The 21971-nt window shown below is 43.1% G+C and overlaps 1 protein-coding gene across 1 annotated transcript in view; it reads left to right on the plus strand.

The window, feature by feature from the left end:
• Positions 1 to 21971, plus strand: part of LOC143275202 (uncharacterized) — a 75544-nt gene that overhangs the window by 28608 nt on the left and 24965 nt on the right. Inside the window, exons 16-25 of the mRNA XM_076579173.1 lie at positions 832 to 1137; positions 2866 to 2946; positions 4411 to 4508; positions 6464 to 6673; positions 7212 to 7380; positions 10170 to 10271; positions 11786 to 11991; positions 14244 to 14397; positions 16713 to 16829; positions 17572 to 17742. Of these exons, the coding sequence (XP_076435288.1) occupies positions 832 to 1137; positions 2866 to 2946; positions 4411 to 4508; positions 6464 to 6673; positions 7212 to 7380; positions 10170 to 10271; positions 11786 to 11991; positions 14244 to 14397; positions 16713 to 16829; positions 17572 to 17742 (1614 nt within the window). The remainder of the gene's footprint in view (positions 1 to 831; positions 1138 to 2865; positions 2947 to 4410; positions 4509 to 6463; positions 6674 to 7211; positions 7381 to 10169; positions 10272 to 11785; positions 11992 to 14243; positions 14398 to 16712; positions 16830 to 17571; positions 17743 to 21971) is intronic.

Here is a 21971-nt window from a genome sequence, read left to right on the forward strand (position 1 = left end):
ATTCTCACCTCACTACCTGTCACATTCACACCTCACCACCTGTCACATTCTCACCTCACTACCTGTCACATTCTCACCTCACTACCTGTCACATTCTCACCTCACTACCTGTCACATTCTCACATCACTACCTGTCACATTCTCACCTCACCACCTGTCACATTCACACCTCACTACCTGTCACATTCTCACCTCACTACCTGTCACATTCTCACCTCACCACCTGTCACATTCACACCTCACTACCTTGTCACATTCACACCTGACTACCTGTCACATTCACACCTGACTACCTGTCACATTCACACCTCACTACCTGTCACATTCTCACCTCACCACCTGTCACATTCTCACCTCACCACCTGTCACATTCACACCTCACTACCTTGTCACATTCTCACCTGACTACCTGTCACATTCACACCTCACTACCTGTCACATTCACACCTCACTACCTGTCACATTCTCACCTCACTACCTGTCACATTCTCACCTCACCACCTGTCACATTCACACCTCACTACCTGTCACATTCACACCTCACTACCTGTCACATTCACACCTCACTACCTGTCACATTCTCACCTCACCACCTGTCACATTCTCACCTCACCACCTGTCACATTCACACCTCACTACCTGTCACATTCTCACCTCACCACCTGTCACATTCACACCTCACCACCTGTCACATTCTCACCTCACCACCTGTCACATTCTTACTACCTGTCACGTTCTTACTACCTGTAACATTTTCTCACCTCACCACCTGTTCTCACCTCGCATTCTTCATACCATTCTCACCTCACCACCTTTCACACCACCATGAAGGTTTGCCTGGAGAGGACGGAGCTGATGGACTCCCGGGTTTCGCTGGCTTGGCCGGAGAACCCGGAGAGAAGGGGGAGCCCGGAGAGAACGTGCAGGGTCCCCAAGGAGACCGAGGTCTGCCCGGATTGGACGGATTGCCTGGCTTGCCTGGTCTGCCCGGAGACGCTGGTCCAGACGGCCTTCAGGGAGAGCCAGGGATTGGGGTTCGATTCCCGGGGCCTCCAGGTTCCAAGGGGCTGCGTGGAGAGATCGGTGGTGCTGGTTTTCCTGGTGTTGACGGCCTGCCTGGCCTTCCTGGTCCAGATGGTGGGTGTGTGGGTGTGGAAGGGATTGGGAGTGGTGATTAAGGGCAGGGAATTTTGGATTGTAGGAGTAGTTGTGAGCAAATAGGGTCGCAGAGAGTAGCAAATGGATTGCAAGAATAGGTGTGACAAATGGATTGCAAGAGTGATGAATAGATTGGACAAATAGATTGCAAGAATAGTTGGGGGCATATGGATTTTGAGAGTAAAAAGTAGGTTGTGGTAAATGGAATGCAAGAGTAAAGAGAAAGAGCAAATGGATTGTTAGAGTAAAGAGTATGATAGTCAGTCGTGTCTAACTATGACCATCAGAGAAGCAAAGGAGGTTACTGCTGGCCCAACTATCTTAACTGGAATTTGGTTATCGGTTATCGTGGAGACTGTCTTGCCCAAGTCACAATCCCACTCTCACAAGCCAAGACGGCTTTAGGACAGTCTGTGTTGAGATGATCCCCAAAGGCCAACTAGCCCCCAAGGCTGCAGGACTAAGAGCCAGTGCAATCTTGCCTCCTAGTTTGAGAGTCACAGCTCTTCACAAAAAAATAAGCTGTAAAATTAATTCGCATTGCAGTGGAGAAACCATTGATCATACAGCTCTTACTTTGCTGTTGGCCCAGCTGTAAGCTTTTGTTTTATTATTATTGTTGCTGTTATCCTTATTCTTCTTCCCAGAGGAGGGTGGCAGAGTGGTGAAGATGCGAAGCCGCCAGTAGAGAGAATCCGTGAGGGTGTGGCTTAGAATCCCGCTCTTGCCTTTTCTCCCAAGTTTGACTGGAAAATCAGATTAGCAGTTCGGATGAGACAATAAAACAATGTCCCGTTTGCAGCACGCACTTGGCGCACTGAAAAAGAACCCATGGCAATGAGAGTGTTGTCCTCTGGCACAGTTCTGTAGAAAAATCCACTCTGATAGGTACACAAATATATACGCATGCACTCAAGGCCTCAACTTGCACTGGGTTATGCTGCTGGTCAGGCATCTGCCCAGCAGGTGTGGCGTAGCACATATGGATTTGTCCGAACGCAGTGACGCCTCCTTGAGAAACTGAAACTGAAACTTCTTCTTTTGCTCCTCCTCCTCCTTCTCTTCCTTCTCTTCCTTCTCCTCCTCCTCTTTCTTCTTCTTCTGCTGCTCCTCCTCTTTCTTCTTCTTCTGCTGCTCCTCCTCTTTCTTCTTCTTCTCCTCCTCCTCTTTCTTCTTCCCCTTCCTCCTCTTTCTTCTTCTTCTGCTGCTCCTCTTTCTTCTTCTTCTCCTCCTCCTCTTTCTTCTTCTTCTGCTGCTCCTCTTTCTTCTTCTTCTTCTCCTCCTCCTTTTTCTTCTTCTTCTTCTCCTCCTCCTCTTTCTTCTTCTGCTGCTCCTCTTTCTTCTTCTTCTCCTCCTCCTCTTTCTTCTTCTTCTGCTGCTCCTCTTTCTTCTTCTTCTCCTCCTCCTCCTTCTTCTTCTGCTCCTCCTCCTCCTTCTTCTTCTGCTCCTCCTCCTTCTTCTTCTGCTCCTCCTCCTCCTTCTTCTTCTTCTGCTCCTCCTCCTCCTTCCTCCTCCTTCTTCTTCTTCTGCTCCTCCTCCTCCTTCTTCTTCTCCTCCTCCTCTTTCTTCTTCTTCTCCTCCTCCTCTTTCCTCCTCCTCCTTCTTCTTTTCCTCCTCCTCCTCTTTCTTCTTCCCCTTCCTTCTCCTCCTCTTTCCTCTTTCTTCTTCTTCTGCTCATCATCATTACCATCATCATATTCTTTGCAGGTCTGCCGGGTGAGGACTGTGGCATATGTCCCAATGGAGTGCCCGGCACTGTTGGTGACCCAGGTGACTCTGGCTTCAGCGGTAAGTGAATCACACCCGAACACAGATTATGGCTGCCTGTATGGCAGGGTAAAAACATTCGTTCATGTAAAATCCCACCACAGATACAAAAGCAGGAATAAGGAAAGTGGATCAGTATCAGTGCCCGAACCCCCTTCATGAACGTACGCATGCAAAAGGTGAAATGCACACATTAAAGATCCAGTTATCCACATGTCAGCGTACTGTGGGTTTTGAAGCAGGAAGATACTCAGAAAGCACACCCCTGAGAACCGAATATGGCTGCTTACATGTTGGTGTTAAATGAACACGTAAAAAAAGCCCATTCTTACATTTGATAGAATGTGGGATTTGCAGCCCACAAACATGTAAGAAAGGACTGTGCAAGAGATGAGTGTAGTCATGGTTTGAAAGCCCTGTTTAAATGTACTTTTGGTGTCATATTCTGTACCATGTCAAACTGATGCAAACCAGGCCTATTGGTTTGCTCTAAAGGCTACAAGCGCTGACTCATTCCTTTGGCCATGGCTGTCAGTGCCATCTTGTCAAGTTTTATGCTGTGCCTTAGCTTTCTGGGGCTTTTAAACATGTTCATTTGGCCTGTTTTGTTGTATGTGGCTTGATATTATAACCTTTGTACTTCCTCTGTCTTCGATTTGACTCTGCCCCTTCAGATTGCCTCTTTTTTTCCCCCCTTAGATCTCAGCTGTTTGAATCCCAGTGCACATGAAGTGCAGGTAATAGCCACTTCAGCCACTTTTCAGCATTATGTGCCTCTGCAGCATGTTTTTGAAGCAGCCTTCTGGTCCTCTGAGAATCCCTTCATCAACTTCTACCTCAAGGATTTCCATATGACCAGGCTGATAGTTCCAAGGGGATTTCCTATGTTGCGGCTAACACAGTTGTTACTGTTACAAGGGCTCCCCTTGCGAACCACTAGGCGCTGCCCTCCCCCATTTACTTTGAACTCTGCATCAGTTTGACATGGTACAGTATATGACTCCCTGTTTGGTGATATGTACTTACCATGTCAAACTCAGATGCCCACCCTGTCTGTCCCTGTTGTCTCTGCCATGGTTCACATGGGGCTTTTCTTGATGGCCATGGAGTGAGTCAGCACTTGTGGCTTTTAGAGGTGTTTGATTGGCCAGAGAGTGGCTTTTAGAGGTCTTTGATTGGCCAGAGAGTGGCTTTTAGAGGTGTTTGATTGGCCAGAGAGTGGCTTTTAGAGGTCTTTGATTGGCCAGAGAGTGGCTTTTAGGTCTTTGATTGGCTAGAGCAGACCAGACATGGCTAGGCGTCTTTTCACTGTCAGCTGAGCAAAATTTGACAAAGCAAACTGATAGGCCTGGTTTGCATCAGTTTGACACAGTAAGTATATAAATAATTATCACCTAACTGGGAGTATAATCCAAACTGCTCTTGTTGATGTTATTATTATTATTATTATTGTTGTTGTTGACTATAAACATTGTTGGATGACAGGTCTCCCTGGCAGTGACGGTCCTGTCGGGTTCATGGGTCTGAAGGGAGAACCGGGAGAGTCTGGCTTGGAAGGTGTTCAGGGACGCGACGGTCAACCTGTGAGTTACTTGCAACAGTGCTGATACATTAACTCCATGGAGACATAGTTAAACGGACAAATTCATTTTGCTGTGACTGGATATTTTGGCCATATTTGAAATATTTAGCATACATTCACAAAATGACACAGACATGCAAATTACACATACATCTTTGTCTTCAGTGTCCGAGTTGAAGATAAACCAGCACAGCTTCCTCCACCATCTTGTCACTGACTTCAGCCTCGCTTTTACTTGATGAACATGAACACAAGGTGGAGGTCGCTGCACTGTCGTCTACTAGATCGATTGCCTTCAATTTGAAGGCTGCATCATAGGCATTACATCGTGTTTTTGGCATGATGAGGGTGTGCGCTTGAGCAGAGTTGAACTGAATGCTGATCTGAAGGCTTTAATGTGTGCGGATTTGATTTTTAAAACGTGAACAGTTAGCACTCTAACCTGAAGCTCATCCAAAAATTCATGAACAGAAATCATGATTTTGGTGAGTTGAAGGGCAGCTAAGAATAGACGAGAATGTGACACTCCTGGGATCGTTAAAATCCTCAAATAAGCCACATCATTGTATGAGCCGCAGAGGTTGAAGCTGGGAGTAAAAGTTGCGGCTTATAGACTGAACTTTATGGTAATTCTTTTAACTTTTAAAACATTTTTTCCTTAGATGCTTATGAATACTTTATAAATATCTCAGAGTATGTCACTGGTTACTGAAAAGCAGAAAAATGTGTACTGTGCTGACTAAGGCTAGTCAGCAAAACTTTTGTCGTCACTTTCAAAATCATTGTCTGGTACAAACTGCATGTCTTTGTCATAAAAAATGATAAGAAAACTTGTCAACAGTGTCTAGGTCAGGTTTAAAGTCTGAACCTCGTTTTGTCACAAATTATATTGCCTCCCACAACGAGTAAGACTGTGCCGCCATTTTGGTTGAGAAAGTGACGTTTGATATGTGTCAAAACAACACTGAAAAACAGTATTTATGCCCGGTCTGTATAATGTGCTCTAGCTGTATAAGTACAGATACATAGCTAATCATGATTATGGGTATGTGTTTTACCTGCGAGTTACCTGTAAAAGTACAGATACATTGCTAATCATGATTATGATAACAGGTATGTATAATGTGTCTTACCTATAAAAGTACAGATACATTGCTAATCATGATTATGATAACAGGTATGTATAATGTGTTCTACCTGTAAAAGTACAGATACATTGCTAATCATGATTATGATAACAGGTATGTATAATGTGCTCTATCTGCGAGTTACCTGCAACAAAACAATTACATAGATAACAATATTTATTATTATTTGAAATATGCGCTCTGCATTCTTAGCATAGGGGCCCAGAGCAGTATGTATAACAGCAGTATTGTGGGAGGGGGTGGGGTGGGAAGAGTGTGTGTGGGGGAGTGTGGGGGGCAGGGGGGGGGGGGAAGAACACAAGGCACTATATATAGTCAATGCTTAAATCAAGACAGTTGAAATATGTCACTGACAAATCATATTCACTCATGCACCCATGCATACATTCACACACACAAGACAGTGCTCTCTCGCTCTCTCTCTTTTGCTCTCTCTTGCTCTCTCTTTCTCTCTCTCTCTCTCTGTCTCTCTCTTGCTCCCTCTTTCTTTCTGTCTCTCTCTCTCTCTCCCCCAGAACTACCACAAACTTAGTCGTATGAAGTGCACAGGAACAGGTGTCGAGATGGCTGCCGTCAAAAAAGGGCGCTAGCCAGGGGGACAAGGGGGAGGTTACCTACTTCCGGGAGGTCACTGTACACAGGGCACACACACACACACACACACACACACACACACACACACACACACACACACACACACACACACACACACTATAACTTTTAAACCTTTTTCTCTCACTGTATGCAGGGCACTCCCACACCCTCCACACACCACAACTTTTAACCCCTTTTCTCTCACTGTACCCAGGGTATCCCAGGCAGACCAGGGCCTGACGGAGTCCAAGGACCTAAAGGGTACCAGGGTGACCAGCTGCCTCCTCCCAACATGGAGGACTTCCGTGGGCCCAAGGGCATGAAGGGTAACATTGGCTACCCAGGTATACCTGGAATGGACGGGTCTCAGGGTGACACGGGAACCAGAGGTTTACCTGGATTGTACGGCCCCCAGGGAATCAAGGTGAGACCAGTTTATGGCTCGTAGTGACCTGTCTTGGTCCTGGTTTGCTGTGGGGTTGCTTTGATTCTTCTACTTCTGCTGCTGCTGTATATGTTTCTTGAATCATTCTTCTTCCTCCTCCTCCTCTTCTTCTTCTTCTTCTTCAGCTTCTGGTTCTTCTTAAATCTTTCTTCCTCTTCTTTGGTTTTTGCTTCTTTATCTTCTTCTTTTTCTTTTTCTTCTTCTTCTTCTTTTCCTTCTTGTTCTTCTTCTGTTTCTTCTCCTTCTTCTTCAGATTCTGCTTCTTCTCATACTTCTTGTTCTTCTTCTTCTTTTTTCTTCTTCTTCTCCTTCTTCTTCTCCTTCTTCTTCCCCTTCTGCTCCTTCTTCTTCTTTTTTCTTCTTCTTCTCCTTCTTCTTCTTCTTTTTCTTCTTCTTTTCTTCTGCCTTCTTCTGCTTCTCACTGGTGTATAATCTGTTCACTGCAAGGGGTTTAGACACATACATAATTCAGATCAAGGGGTGAACGCTGCAAGCCTCATGAGATGCTCTGTGTCAGGGTGACATCGGCCAACCAGGTGACGACGGTCTGGACGGGCTGCCTGGATTACCTGGCGACTCAGGTCGCAAAGGTCAGCCGGGTCAGTCGGTGGTTGGTCCAATGGGACGTAAAGGTCAGGAAGGTCTCCCAGGTCTGGAAGGGATACCTGGACCACAGGGAGACAAAGGTATTTATAATAAGGATGATAATGATAATGTTAACAACAATAATGATAATACTAATGATGATAATGATAATAATAATATTGTTGATAACAATAATGATGATAATAATAGTAATGATACTAATAACAATAATAATAATAATGATGATAATAATAATAATGATAATAATGATAATGTTAATAACAATGATGATAAGTTTATTTATATAGCTGCATCTGATAAAAATGATTTAATTACACATACTTAACCGTGATCCACTAGTGCAGACTCCGGCAGGGGTCTGCCACATCTGATAAAAATGATTTTACTCTTCGTTCTTTACAGTACTACAGTTCCAATATCAATAATCAAAGCATGCAGGTTGATCTCACTAAACGAGCAAATGGACAAGTTTAAGAGAAATTTTCAGCAGGCTTGTTGTTTCGGAGATTCAGATGGTTGGCTATTTTGAGCCCTGACAGTGATGATGATGAAGGCAACGATGACAACTGCTTTTGTTGCTACGTGTCACCATCACTGGCAGAGCTCTTTGCTTCGAGTCAGTGCAGGAGTGTTCAGCTGAAGAGTCTTGGTTTTTTTTTCCTTTTTCATCCTGAAGCGTCTGGTACTTGTGGTTATGTATTCTGAGTTGGGAACCATACTTCCTTTTGAATATTGACTTGGACATTGTTTGAGGCCCCTCCAAATGGCCTGTTTTGTATTTGTATTTTTTTCTTTTCTTTTTATCACAACAGATTTCTCTGTGTGAAATTCGGGCTGCTCTCCCCAGGGAGAGCGCGTCGCTACACTACAGCGCCACCCATTTTTTTTGTATTTTTTCCTGTGTGCAGTTTTTTTTGTTTTGTTTTTCCTATCGAAGTGAATTTTTCTGCAGAATTTTGCCAGGAACAACCCTTTTGTTGCCGTGGGTTCTTCTAAGTGCATTAAGTGCATGCTGCACATGGGACCTCAGTTTATCGTCTCATCCGAATAACTAGCGTCCAGAACACCACTCAAGGTCTAGTGGAGGGGGAGAAGATATCAGTGGCTGAGCTGTGATTCGAACCAGCACACTCAGATTCTCTCGCTTCCTAGGCAGACGTGTTACCTCCAGGCCATCACTCCAGATTCTACATTCTTCCTTTTCATTCTTTTGAATAAAACTGCATACTTGGCAACATGCGCAGCAGTCCTAAAGAGCTTGATACATCCGCAGTGTCTGTAAAGTGCCTGTTCTTGGCTTGCTGGTGAGTACAGGGTGAGCAGATCACTCCAGTGGTCATCAAACTGCTTTTTGAAAGCTTTGACAGGCTGCAGTCACTACGCTATCTGGCAGACTGTTCCAGAGGGAAATGACCCTGTTTGAGATAAAGTTGACGGGCGCCATAGCCGAATGGTTAAAGCGTTGGACTTTCGATCTGAGGGTCCCGGGTTCGAATCATGGTGACGGCGCCTGGTGGGTAAAGGGTGGAGATTTTTATGATCTCCCAGGTCAACATATGTGCAGACCTGCCAGTGCCTGAACCCCCTTCATGTGTATACGCAAGCATAAGATCAAATACGCACGTTAAAGATCCTGTAATCCATGTCAGCATTTGGTGGGTTATGGAAACAAGAACATACCCAGCATGCACACCCCTGAAAGCGGAGTATGGCTGCCTACATGGCAGGGTAAAAACGGTTATACACATAAAAAGCCCACTCGCGTATATACGAGTGAACGTGGGAGTTGAAGCCCACGAACGCAGAAGAAGAAGAAGAGATAAAGTTGCCCCTCACGTTCAGCCTAAGGCAGTTCTTTTTGAACATCAAGGTGTTTCCCCATAGTTTTTTTTCCACAGTCAGACTCAAACTTTGGCAGCCGGATGTTATAGAAACCTTGAATGTACCGGTGCAACTAAAGTTGCCCCTCACTTAGAACTTATGGCAGTTCTTTTTAAACATCAAGATGTTTCCCCAGAGGTTTTTTCCACAGTCAAACTCAAACTTTGGCAGTTGGCCATGATAGAAACCTTAGAGGTGCCTGTACACCTCGATCATGTCCCCTCGACAGTGTCAATGCTCAAAGCGTGGGTTGGCTCATGGTCCTCAGTCTCTCAGGATTCGGTTTGTCTTTCAGAGAACATGCTGTGCACATGGAGCAGGAATGGGGAGGGGGTGGAAGGAGAGGAGAATGTTCATTAAGGTTTTAAAAAGTGTTTTTAATAGGTTTGTATCTTAGTTTTCTGTTTCGAAAGTTTTTATAGGTTTGTATCTTAGTTTTCTGTTTCGAAAGTTTTTATTGGTTTTTATCTTACAATTGTCTTTTTTTTCCTTTTTTAAAAAAAATTACATTCTTGCATCTTATTCATACTGCATGTATTGTTTAAAAATTCTTAGAGCCACAGGGTAAATGCTATTAAATGCACATTATTATTAATAGTAGTAGTAGTAGTTGTTGTTGTTGTTGTATAGTTGGGTCTACAGCAGAGTGAGAGCTGTATGATCAGCGGTTTCTCCATTACAATGGGAAGTCATTTACAGCTTAGTCTTTTGTGAAGGACCATGACTCTCAAACTAGGAGGCAAAATTGCACTGTGGTGCAGCCTTGGGGGCTGGTTGGCCTTTGGGAACCGTCCCAACGTCAACTGTCCTAAAACCCTCTTGGATGAGAGAGTGGGGGTGTAACTTGGGCAAGACATTCTCCACTATTATCAGTTTCTAGCCCAGATCATTGGGACAGCATTCGCCTCCTCTGCTGTTCTGATGGTCATAGTCGGACACGACTGGCTATCACACATTGTAGTATGGAGTTGTGTGTGGATGTTGGCAGGTTTGGCAGGTGAACCATTCATTGTGGAGCTTCCCAGAGGTGAACCAGGTGAGCCAGGTTTACCTGGCCTGGACGGTCTGCCTGGAATGGATGGAATCACAGGTATGTGGAACAGCTTTCTGTGTGAATGACTTAGTGTATTTGTGTGATTCATCTTCATTTTTGATTTTTTATCGTCTGGTTTGTTAAACCTACTGTTCCTCTTGTATTGTATGGTGTTGTACAGTATAGTATTGTATTGTATGGTGTTTTAGAGTATTGTATTGTATGGTGTTGTACAGTATAGTCTTGTATTGTATGGTGTTGTACAGTATAGTATTGTATTGTATGGTGTTGTACAGTATAGTATTGTATTGTATGGTGTTGTACAGTATAGTATTGTATTATATGGTGTTGTACAGTATAGTCTTGTATTGTATGGTGTTGTACAGTATAGTATTGTATTGTATGGTGTTGTACAGTATAATATTGTATTGTATGGTGTTGTACAGTATTGTATTGTATTGTATGGTGTTGTACAGTATAGTGTTGTATTGTTATGTACTGTATTGTATTCCATGTGATTGCTTTTCTTTGCTGATCAGTTGAGGAAATAAGGAATTTTGTCAAAAGCAATGAAACCGTAAATAGAACCTACATTGTGTGTGTGTGTGTGTGTGTGTGTGTTTGCGTGTGCATGTGTGTGTGTGTGTGTGAGAGAGAGAGAGAGAGATTTGTACATGTGTGTGTTTGAAAGTTAGTATGTGTGGTTATGTGTGTGTGTGTTAATGCTTTCTCACTGGATATGATTTGGAGATACTGCTAACATTTGAGTGATGTTCTCATTTTACGCAGTGTGTGTGTGTGTGTGTGTCCATGGTAAACTTAAATGTCGGCATTTTCTCAGCTACTGTAAGTGGCATAGGAACCAAACTTGGTAGGATGGTAGATTTGAAGAGGACCTTCGAATTCATCTGCTTTATAATGATATGATAGGCAGGTTGATGGGTCAAAGGTCAAGGTAATTGTTTGACAAAAATAGAAAAAGGATGTTACCCTCCATCCAATCTGAATCAGACTTGGTATTATGCATGATCCATAAAGAAATTCAAAATCAGGGGTTAAAGGTCAAGGCCACAAAAATATGTTATGGCATTGATAGAAAATGATTCTTTGTGCAAGAAAGAGGTCTTGTAAACAATCTTGATCAAATTTGGTAAAATGATTATTCATGGTAAAAGCAAAACCCGAGTAAAGAGACAAGGTCAAAGGTCAAAGTTCAAGGTCAAATGTGGTACATATGAAAAGTGTAGAAGTATGATAGAATGTAGGGGTTTTTTTTTGTTCTGGATTTCTTCGTTTAACACAGTTTAGTGGTCTGTTTTTGTTATAATGTGTATGTTTTATGGGATAACAGGTCAGGGTCACATTAGTATATGTGCAGCTTTTTTGCTGGATGATCTGCTTTACAGTTTCATTTTTTATATATGTTTTTTTTTATGATTCCTTTAGTGGATTGAGTGGGTATCACATGTGAGTCATGAAGGCTTTGCCTCTCTTGGTTTTTTTTTAATTTTTTTTTTTTTTTTTTAATTCTGACCACAAATACTGATGCATACCTGTTTTCATGGCACCAGGAGAACCAGGCCAGATGGGAGATGACGGATTCAATGGACTGGAAGGAATGATCGGGGATCCGGGCCTGCCAGGGCTGCCAGGCGAAATGGGACGTCAGGGCCCCAAGGGCTACCCCGGCCTGATGGGAGACCCTGGGTTCTCTGGGTTCGACGGCCAGAAGGGAGGAGTTGGAGAGGACGGATTGCCCGGATTACCTGGAAGACCTGTATGTCATCGATTTGTTGTTGCTGTGGATGTCATGAATTTGCTGTTGTTGTGTTTGTTTATTGACTCACTTGTGTAAACAAAGTGAGTCTATGTTTTAACCCGGTGTTCGGTTGTCTGTGTGTGTGTGTCTGTGTGTTTGTGTGTCCGTGGTAAACTTTAACATCGACATTTTCTCTGCACATACTTTGTCAGTTGACACCAAATTTGGCATAAAAATAGGAAAAATTCTGTTCTTTCCAGTCATCTTGTTTAAAACAATATTGCACCTCTGGGATGGGCACAAAAAAATAAAAAATGAAGCCTAATTATATGCAAACTGCATTTACTGTTATATTTATATTTTTTGTATTCTCTAAACTTGGCACTTTGATCTGATAATGTGACCCAACAACAAGAGCAGTCATTATTATCATTTTTGTTCAAACAGGAACTTCTTTTGCTGAGCATGGAAGTTTTTTTAAATTTATTTTGCAAACGTGCAGATAGTAAAAAAGGGAATTTACTCTGTAATTAATGCTAGGGGAGTTAATTTGCTAACTGATCTTTCTCATCTTAAACATTACATTTTGAAATTATACTCAATATATAAAAAGCTTGATTTTTTTTTAAGTGTATCACAAGTGAGTCTTGAAGGCCTTGCCTCTCTTGTTTTACTTGTGGTATACTAAAACCTGTACGTCATCGATTTGTCGTTGCTGTGGATGTCATTAATTTGCTTTAGTTTTGTTTGTTTATTTTACTTGTGTTATACTAAAACCTGTACATCATTAATTCGTTGTTGTCGTGGATGACATTAATTTGCTGTAGTTGTGTTTGTTTATTTTACTCGTGGAAAACTAAAACCTGTACATAATTAATTCGTTGTGATCATGGATATCATTAATTTGTTATTGTCGCTGTTGTTTGTTTTAATTGTGGTGTTCAAAAGGCCTGTACGTCTTTAATTTGTTGTTGTTGTGGATGTATATTTTGCATGTGGTGTTCTATGTCGTTGATTTGTTGTCGTCATGGTTGTTTGTTTTACTTGTGTACTGAAACGTGTATGTTATATGATTTGTTGTTGTAGGGGTTGTTTATTTAACGTGTGGTGTATTGAAACCTGTATGTTATTGATTAATTGTTGTCGTTATTGTTCGTTTCACTTGTGGTGTTTTAAGGCCTGTACATTGTTAATTTGTTGTTGTGGTGGTTTGCTTTACTTGTGGTGTTCTGAGGCCTGTCTGTTATTGGTTTGTTGTTGTCATGGTTATTTTACTTGTTGTGTACTGAAACCTGATGTCATTAATTTGTTATTGTCATGCTTGTTTATTTTACTTGTGGTGTTCTAAGACCTGTATGTCATTGATTCATTGTTGTCATGGTTGTATATTTTACCTATGGTGTTCTGAGACCTGTGCAATGATGATTTGTTATTGTCATGTTGTTTATTTTACTTGTGTGTCTTGTACCTTGCAATTGTTTATTTTACCTCTGTGTGTCAGAACATTCATTTCTCAGTATGTGTATTACATATGTTTACAGTCACCTGAAAGAACGTTAATATACCATTATTTCAGACCATTAATTTCTCAGTCTGTTTGGCCCATATGTTTACACTCTCACTTGAGAGAAAGCTTATTTTCCCCTTTACTGATTGGTTAATTTCTCAATATGTGTATTACATATTTTTACAGTCACTTAAAAGAATGTTAATTTCTCTGTCTTTCATAATGTTGATTTCTCAGTCTTCAGAATGGTAATTTCTCAGTTTGTTTATTACACATGTTTGCAATTACTTTTCACAACATCAATTTCTCAGTCTTTCATAATGGCAGTTTCTCAGTCTTCAGAATATTGATTTCTCAGTCTGTTATATGTAATTACATACGTTTACAATCACTTGTCACAATGTTAGTTTCTCAGTCTTTATAATGTTAATTTATCAGTCTGTAAATTACATATGTTTACAATCACTGATCATAATATCAACATATGTTTACAATCACTTATCACAATATCAATATCTCAGTCTTCAAAATGTAATTTCTCAGTCTGTTAATTACATACGCTTACAGTCACTTATCAACATCAGTCTCTCAGTCTCTAAAATGTTAATTTCTCAGTCTGTTGAATTACATCATGATGTACCAATTACTTGTCAGAATGTTTTGTGGTTTTGGGAGGGGTGGGGGTTGGGGCTTCTTTTTTTTTTTCTTCTTCTTCTTTTTTTTTTCTTTTTTTTCTCTACATCACATCACGTGTTGTACCCAGGGTGTGGAGGGAAAGAAGGGAGAGACACCCCTGTTTGCACCCCAGGGAGAGCCGGGTGAGCCGGGTGGCCCGGGAGAGTTTGGTTTCCCAGGTAACGACGGCAGACCTGGAGAGGCAGGCAGGCCCGGAGCTGACGGTCTACCTGGACTGAAAGGTGAGCACAGGTGACAGGTAGTTGAGGATTGTGAAGGAGTGGGGAACAGGGAGGTGGTGACTGTTTTCTGGGGATTGTCAAAGAGTGGCAAGGAGAGAACTCAAAATGTTTTCTTATTCAGGGATTAAGATTTTAGGCTTGGCTTGTTCTTCCAATCTGTCCTTGAGGTGGTGACTGTTGACTTGGGGGTCAAGGGGGGTGGGGAGGGTAAGATGCTTATCTGCCAATAGTGTCCTTGGGGATCTGGGTTCAAATCCCAGCCTCAGCCTTTCTCCCAAGTTTGACTGGAAAATCAAAGTAAGCATCTAGTCATTCGGATGAGATGATAAACTGAGGTCCCATGTTCTGCATGCGCTAAGTACACTGGCAAAGAACCCTTGGCAACAAAAGTGTTGGCCTCTGGAAAATTCTGTTGTTGAAATCCTCTCTGATTGATACAGAAATATACAAGCACACACTTAAGGCTTGCTTAAGCATGTTGGGTTATGCTGCTGTTAGGCATCTGCTAGCAGATGTGGTGTAGTGTGTATGAATTTGTCCGAACGCAGTGACATCTTGATAAACTGAAAATGTGAAAGAGACCAGCCGCTGTGGCGAAGTGGTTAGCGTCGCAGACTGACGGCTGGGAGGACAAGGGTTCGAATCCCAGCGCAGGTGGGTTTTTCAGCCCATGGCCGGCTCCTATCCAGAGTTGAGTGTGCTGTGGGCTTAAATGGGAAGACCGGGACCACACAGTCGAGTGTCATCCACTTCCAGGATGCTGCAAGTGTCTGTATCTCTCGGGCCTGGTTAACACCGGGATATCATTATGACAGGAAGCGTAGAGTACAGCCTTGTCATGCAGTCCCAAACCAAAATGGACCTCCATAGCAACATCATCATCGTCATTGTCATTCTCCTCTTCCATCATCATCAATATAAACAAAACAGTCTCAAAGTCTGTGGCATTTCATGCCCTGCTCTCATGGTGACCTCAGTTTCGATACCCCTCCACATTCACATCTACTTGGGGTGAGTCCTGTCAGTGTCTTCAGTGTTGGCAGATTCATGGGGGGGTGTTGTTTGAGGGATGTGGTGGTAGTCTCCACTCTGGGAGGGACACTCACTCAGTCTGGCTCCGCGACTAAGCCTTTGTTGTCGTTAGTAGGGGGCGTAGTAGGTGATGTCCTAAGTACGTTAAATCAGAACAGGCACCGCTGAACACCACCGAAGTGACTCAGCAGCAGTGCAGGGTCTTCTCTGGTGTGTAGCCTCCTGGCGACCTAACATTGATGGTTCCTTGCGGACTGCCGATGCTGGAACTGTGACGGACGAACCCGGGTGTGGCTGTGTAGGGGGGAATCAAAATGAGCGGCGTGAGAGTGGTGCCACTGAAACGGTGCAGATGATGGGGCAGCAAAAAAAAAAAAAAAAAAAAGAAAAAGAAAAAAAAAGAATGTGAAAGAGTGGAGAAGAGATTCAGTTTTATTTTCACATGGGAATGTCAGTGTGTTCAGACAAATCCAGTGAAGTGATGGCCCAGAGGTAACACGTCCGCCTAGGAAGCGAGAGAATCTGAGTGCGCTGGTTTGAATCACGGCTCAGCCGCCGATATTTTCTCCCCCTCCAATAGACCTTGAGTGGTGGTCTGGACGCTAGTCATTCAGATGAGACGATAAACCGAGGTCCTGTGTGCAGCATGCACTTAGCGCACATAAAAGAACCCACGGCAACAAAAGGGTTGTTCCTGGCAAAATTCTGTAGAAAAATCCATTTTGATAGGAAAAACAAATAAAACTGCACACAGGAAAGAATACCAAAAAAATGGGTGGCGCTGTAGTGTAGTGACGCGCTCTCCCTGGGGAGAGCAGCCCGAATTTCACACAGAGAAATCTGTTGTGATAAAAAGAAATAAAAATACAAATACAAATACAAAATTTACACTACACCACATCTGGTAGGCAGGCAGAATGCTTTGTTGATTCAGTTTTTGTCCTTTCATTTTGTGTTGTAGGTTGTAGGTTTAATCATGGTGGTTTATTTTTTATGTGGGAGAATGTGTTGGATAGTTCAGCAACACATGTTCTTTTTGTGCTGGAGGAGAGTGCTTTCATTTGTTCATGTTTTTTTGGTGTTTTGTTGGTTTTATTTTTCTGTGTAAGAATGTTTTAGTAGTTAAGTAACATATGTTCATTTTATGTCAAAAGGGAATGCTTTGGTTTATTCATGGTAGGGTTTCTTCTTGTTCTTCTTCTTTCTTTCTTTTTTTTTATCATTATTTTCTGTGGGAGAGTGTTTTGGACAGTTCAGTAACCTGTGTTCATTTTGTGTTTCAGGAGATTCAGGATTTCCCGGCATGCCAGGTCTTCCGGGAGAGCCAGGTCGGATGGGTGATGACGGTCTGCCGGGATTGCCTGGGGAACCTGGTCTCAATGGGGAACCTGGGATTCCAGGTGAGAACCTGAAGAGATGTGGGGGTGTGGGATGAGGGGGGAGGTATGAGGGATTTTGTGCATGTGTTTGTGTGTGTGTGTGTGTGTGTGTGTGTGGGGGGGTTATGAGAGTTTGTGTGCATGTGAGTGTGGGGGATGGGGGGCAGTGTGTTTGTGTGTATGTGTTTGTGCAAATGTGTGTGTTGGTGTGATTGTGTTTGTGTGAATGTGTGTGTGTGCGTTTGTGTCCATATGCATGCGTATGTGTGTGTATGTTTGTGTGTTTTATTTTTCTGCCTATTTTAGAATGAATTTGTGAACATGTGCCCATTTGTGTGTGTGTGTGTGTGAATCCATATGTGTATGTGTGTGTTTGTGTGAATGTATTTGTGTTTATGTGTGTGTGTTTGTGTGAATGAGTTTGTGCATATATGTGTATGTGTTTGTGTTTATGTGTATGCATATGAGTGAGTTTGTGTTTATGCATGTGTGTGTGTGTTTGTGTGTGTGTGTGCATACAGGTATGTTTGGGTGTTAGTATGTGTGTGTACACAGTGCATTTGCGTCCATGCGTATGTTAACGTACATGGGTATGTATGTGTGTTCATATGTGTGCTGGCCCATGGTGCAACACATACCCATTGCACAAAACATCTCCATAGTGCAACATATGTCCAGAGTGCAACACATCTCCAGAGCGCAACACAGGTTTGTTTGTTTTTTAAATCTCTGCTAATGATCGTTCCTCACCTTCTTTGTACAGGTTTACCTGGACTGGATGGTGTGCGTGGTGATGATGGTCTACCTGGCATACCTGGGGAACAAGGTGGGATGGGAGAAGATGGTGCAGCAGGTTTACCTGGCTTAACTGGGCAGCGAGGGCTGGATGGACTACCTGGAAGCAGGGGCTTGGATGGTCTCCCAGGACGCTCAGGTAGGCTTGAGGTGGTGGAGTCAACTCAATGGAGATGCAGTTAAATGGACAAAGTCATTGTGCCGTGATGGGATATTTTGGCCATATTTGAAAAATTCAGCACACTTTCACTAAATGACACAAACAGACAAATGTATTAGAAAGTTTACTATCTCTTCTTTTAACATTTTAAAACTTTATTTCATTAGATGCTTATGAATATTTCTAAAAATAGGCGCCAGTCCACAATATGTTCATCATCAGTTTCAAAATTATTCTCTGGTACAAACTGCATGTCTTTGTCAGAAAAAAAAAAGATGAGAAAATTTGTCACTAGTGTCTAGGGGGTCAGGTTTAATGTCCGAACCTTGTGTCACAAGTTCTATCGCCTCGCACAACAAGTAAGACTGGTGCGCCGCAACTTTGGTTGAAAAAGTTACCCTTGACATGTGTCAAAACAACACTGAAAAGTAGTATTTATGTCTGGTCTATGGACTAAGGGAAAGAACTGTATGTAGGGAAATTATCACTCTAAAAGCCTGTGTAGTTCCCTTTAATTGAACGTTGCTTTGTGTGTTAAACAAAACATCAACATTCTGCCGATGCTCAAGCTTGAGCACGTCATTTTGAGCTGACAGATTCTGATTCAGCTCACTGTGCTACATGAAAATGGAATGGAGGAAGCCCACATCTACAAGACTGAGAAGCCAGCAGCCTGAGAAAATCTGGCTTCCAAGCCAAAGTCCTCGTCACAGAGATTGGTGCAAGAGGGTTTATAAGCACATCTGCTCACAGCCTCATGAAACAGCTGTCGGTTTCTGGCACAGAGAGAGGACATGGGCTCTCAAGACAAAGGCAGAAGCTGCAGAAAAGAGTTCCAGCTGGATCTGGTCGAGGAGGAATGAAAGTAAACTTCATTAGGATTAAATTTCCTTACTCAAACTAGGGGTACAATGGCTCAGTGGTTAAAACGTCTGCCAGAAAAAGACACTCAGTCCTGAAGTGGTGACCACCTTGGAGGCACGGGTTCGAACCTGCTGAGGACCAGGTTGGAAAAAAAAGGCAGCAATACAAGGGCATCCAGGAGCCATGACCTGGGTGTGGCCCGGCCCCCTTAGAGTGTAAGGAGTTAAGGGCCAAAACATTTGACTGAGGGGGGGTTTCTTCTCTGACCTTGCACTGTCCACCTCTCCCTAGAATTTCTTACCACCGATATATTGTCCAGCTCTCCCTAGAGTTTCTTATCACCAATGTACTGTCCAGCTCTCCCTAGAGTTTCTTATCACTGATGTACTGTCCAGCTCTCCCCAGAGTTTCTTATCACCGATGTACTGTCCAACTCTCCCTGGATTTTCTCATCACCGATGTACTGTCCAGCTCTCCCTGGAGTTTCTTACCACTGATGTACTGTCCAGCTCTCCCTGGAGTTTCTTACCACTGATGTACTGTCCAGCTCTCCCTGGATTTTCTCATCACCGATGTACTGTCCAGCTCTCCCTGGAGTTTCTTATCACCGATGTACTGTCCAGCTCTCCTATAGTTTCTTATCAGTGATGTACTGTCCAGCTCTCCCTGGAGTTTCTTACCACCGATGTATTGTCCAGCTCTCCCCAGAGTTTCTCATCACCGATGTTCTGTCCAGCTCTCCCTGGAGTTTCTCATCACCGATGTACTGTCCAGCTCTCCCTAGAGTTTCTTATTACTGATGTACTGTCCAGCTCTCCCTGGAGTTTCTCATCACCGATGTACTGTCCAGCTCTCCCTGGAGTTTCTTATCACTGATGTACTGTCCAGCTCTCCCTAGAGTTTCTCATCAGTGATGTACTGTCCAGCTCTCCCTAGAGTTTCTTATTACTGATGTACTGTCCAGCTGTCCCTGGAGTTTCTTATCACCGATGTACTGTCCAGCTCTCCCTGGAGTTTCTCATCACCAATGTACTGTCCAGCTCTCCCTAGAGTTTCTTATCACTGATGTACTGTCCAGTTCTCCCTGGAGTTTCTTATCACCGATGTACTGTCCAGCTCTCCCTGGAGTTTCTCATCACCGATGTACTGTCCAGCTCTCCCTAGAGTTTCTCATCAGTGATGTATTGTCCAGCTCTCCCTGGGGTTTCTTATCACCGATGTACTGTCTAGCTCTCCCTAGAGTTTCTTACCACTGATGTACTGTCCAGCTCTCCCTAGAGTTTCTTATTACTGATGTACTGTCCAGCTCTCCCTAGAGTTTCTCATCACCAATGTATTGTCCAGCTCTCCCTGGAGTTTCTTATTACTGATGTACTGTCCAGCTCTCCCTGGAGTTTCTTATCACCGATGTACTGTCCAGCTCTCCCTGGAGTTTCTCATCACCGATGTATTGTCCAGCTCTCCCTGGGGTTTCTTATCATCGATGTACTGTCCAGCTCTCCCTAGAGTTTCTCATCACCGATGTACTGTCCAGCTCTCCCTAGAGTTTCTTATCACTGATGTACTGTCCAGCTCTCCCTGGAGTTTCTTATCACCGATGTACTGTCCAACTCTCCCTGGATTTTCTCATCACCGATGTACTGTCCAGCTCTCCCTGGAGTTTCTTACCACTGATGTACTGTCCAGCTCTCCCTGGAGTTTCTTATCACCGATGTACTGTCCAGCTCTCCCTAGAATTTCTTATCACCGATATACTGTCCAGCTCTCCCCAGAGTTTCTTATCACCGATGTACTGTCCAGCTCTCCTATAGTTTCTTATCACTGATGTATTGTCCAGCTCTCCCCAGAGTTTCTCATCAGTGATGTACTGTCCAGCTCTCCCTGGAGTTTCTTATCACCGATGTATTGTCCAGCTCTCCCTAGAATTTCTTACCACCGATGTATTGTCCAGCTCTCCTTAGAGTTTCTTATCACCGATGTACTGTCCAGCTCTCCCCAGAGTTTCTCATCAGTGATGTACTGTCCAGCTCTCCCTGGAGTTTCTTATCACCGATGTATTGTCCAGCTCTCCCTAGAATTTCTTACCACCGATGTATTGTCCAGCTCTCCTTAGAGTTTCTTATCACCGATGTACTGTCCAGCTCTCCACAGAGTTTCTCATCACTGATGTATTGTCCAGCTCTCCCCAGAGTTTCTCATCAGTGATGTACTGTCCAGCTCTCCCTGGAGTTTCTTATCACCGATGTACTGTCCAGCTCTCCCTGGAGTTTCTTATCACCGATGTACTGTCCAGCTCTCCCTGGAGTTTCTTATCACCGATGTACTGTCCAGCTCTCCTATAGTTTCTTATCACTGATGCTTGGTCTCCAAAGAGTTGTTCCTATGACTGCTGCTGACAGGTATGCTCGTTAGTGAACACCTGTTACCAATTGTGATTTTGAGGATACAGGTCAGGATATCTGTCAGCCACCATTCTTTATATGGGCCTCCCTCTCCCCAGGGGAGACATGCACAGCAGCCAAGTGGTGGATATAGCGTTAGACTTTCAGTGTGAGGGTCCTAGGTTCGAATCTCCGTAACGTCGCCCGGTGAGTAAAGGGTGGAGATTTTTCTGATCTCCCAGGTCGACATATGTGCAGACCTGCTGGTACCATGATATATGACATGAAAGGTGGTAACAGTTTAAAGAAAGTGTGACATAAAAAAAAAATAAGAAAGAGTGAGGGAGGGAGATACAGGGGGAAAGAAGCGAGAGAGAGAGAACAAGAACAAGAACAAAAACTTTAATCTCCAGGCCTACAGCCCCTAGAAAGAGGTCAAAAGTTCACAATATGGTGATCACGTAGCGACAACTCAATGTAAAATACATAGTAACTTAAACCTGTAGAACAAAAGTGCCTCTTGTGCATTGTAAATTAATTCTAAATGTCTTCATTGCTGTCAATGAATTCCTGTCGTATCTGCAGGGCATTAAATATATAAACACAGAGTTTACAAATACTATAAATAGAAACCATTCTTCAGCATGTGAACATATGATTGACCTTCAGAGTTCAGATGTTTTTGCCCTAGGTTATTGTATTGATCACAACTGTTAAAAAAATGATTTTCATCTTCAACCACATTACAACGTTTACATACGTAATTTCAATTAAATTTGAACGTTCTCCAGAAAAATGATCCATTTATTGGGAGCAAACCAAGCCATAATTTTATCAAGCAGTCCCTAAAACACTTTATCCACAAAGTCAGAATATTGCTCACATTGAAAACCAGTTTTGAACAGTCTGTAGTCATGATATATATCGTTAGAGAGAGAGAGAAGATGTTGAAAATGAATGAAC

The sequence above is a fragment of the Babylonia areolata genome, chromosome 30, assembly GCF_041734735.1.
Source record: "Babylonia areolata isolate BAREFJ2019XMU chromosome 30, ASM4173473v1, whole genome shotgun sequence".
NCBI lineage: Eukaryota > Metazoa > Mollusca > Gastropoda > Neogastropoda > Buccinidae > Babylonia > Babylonia areolata.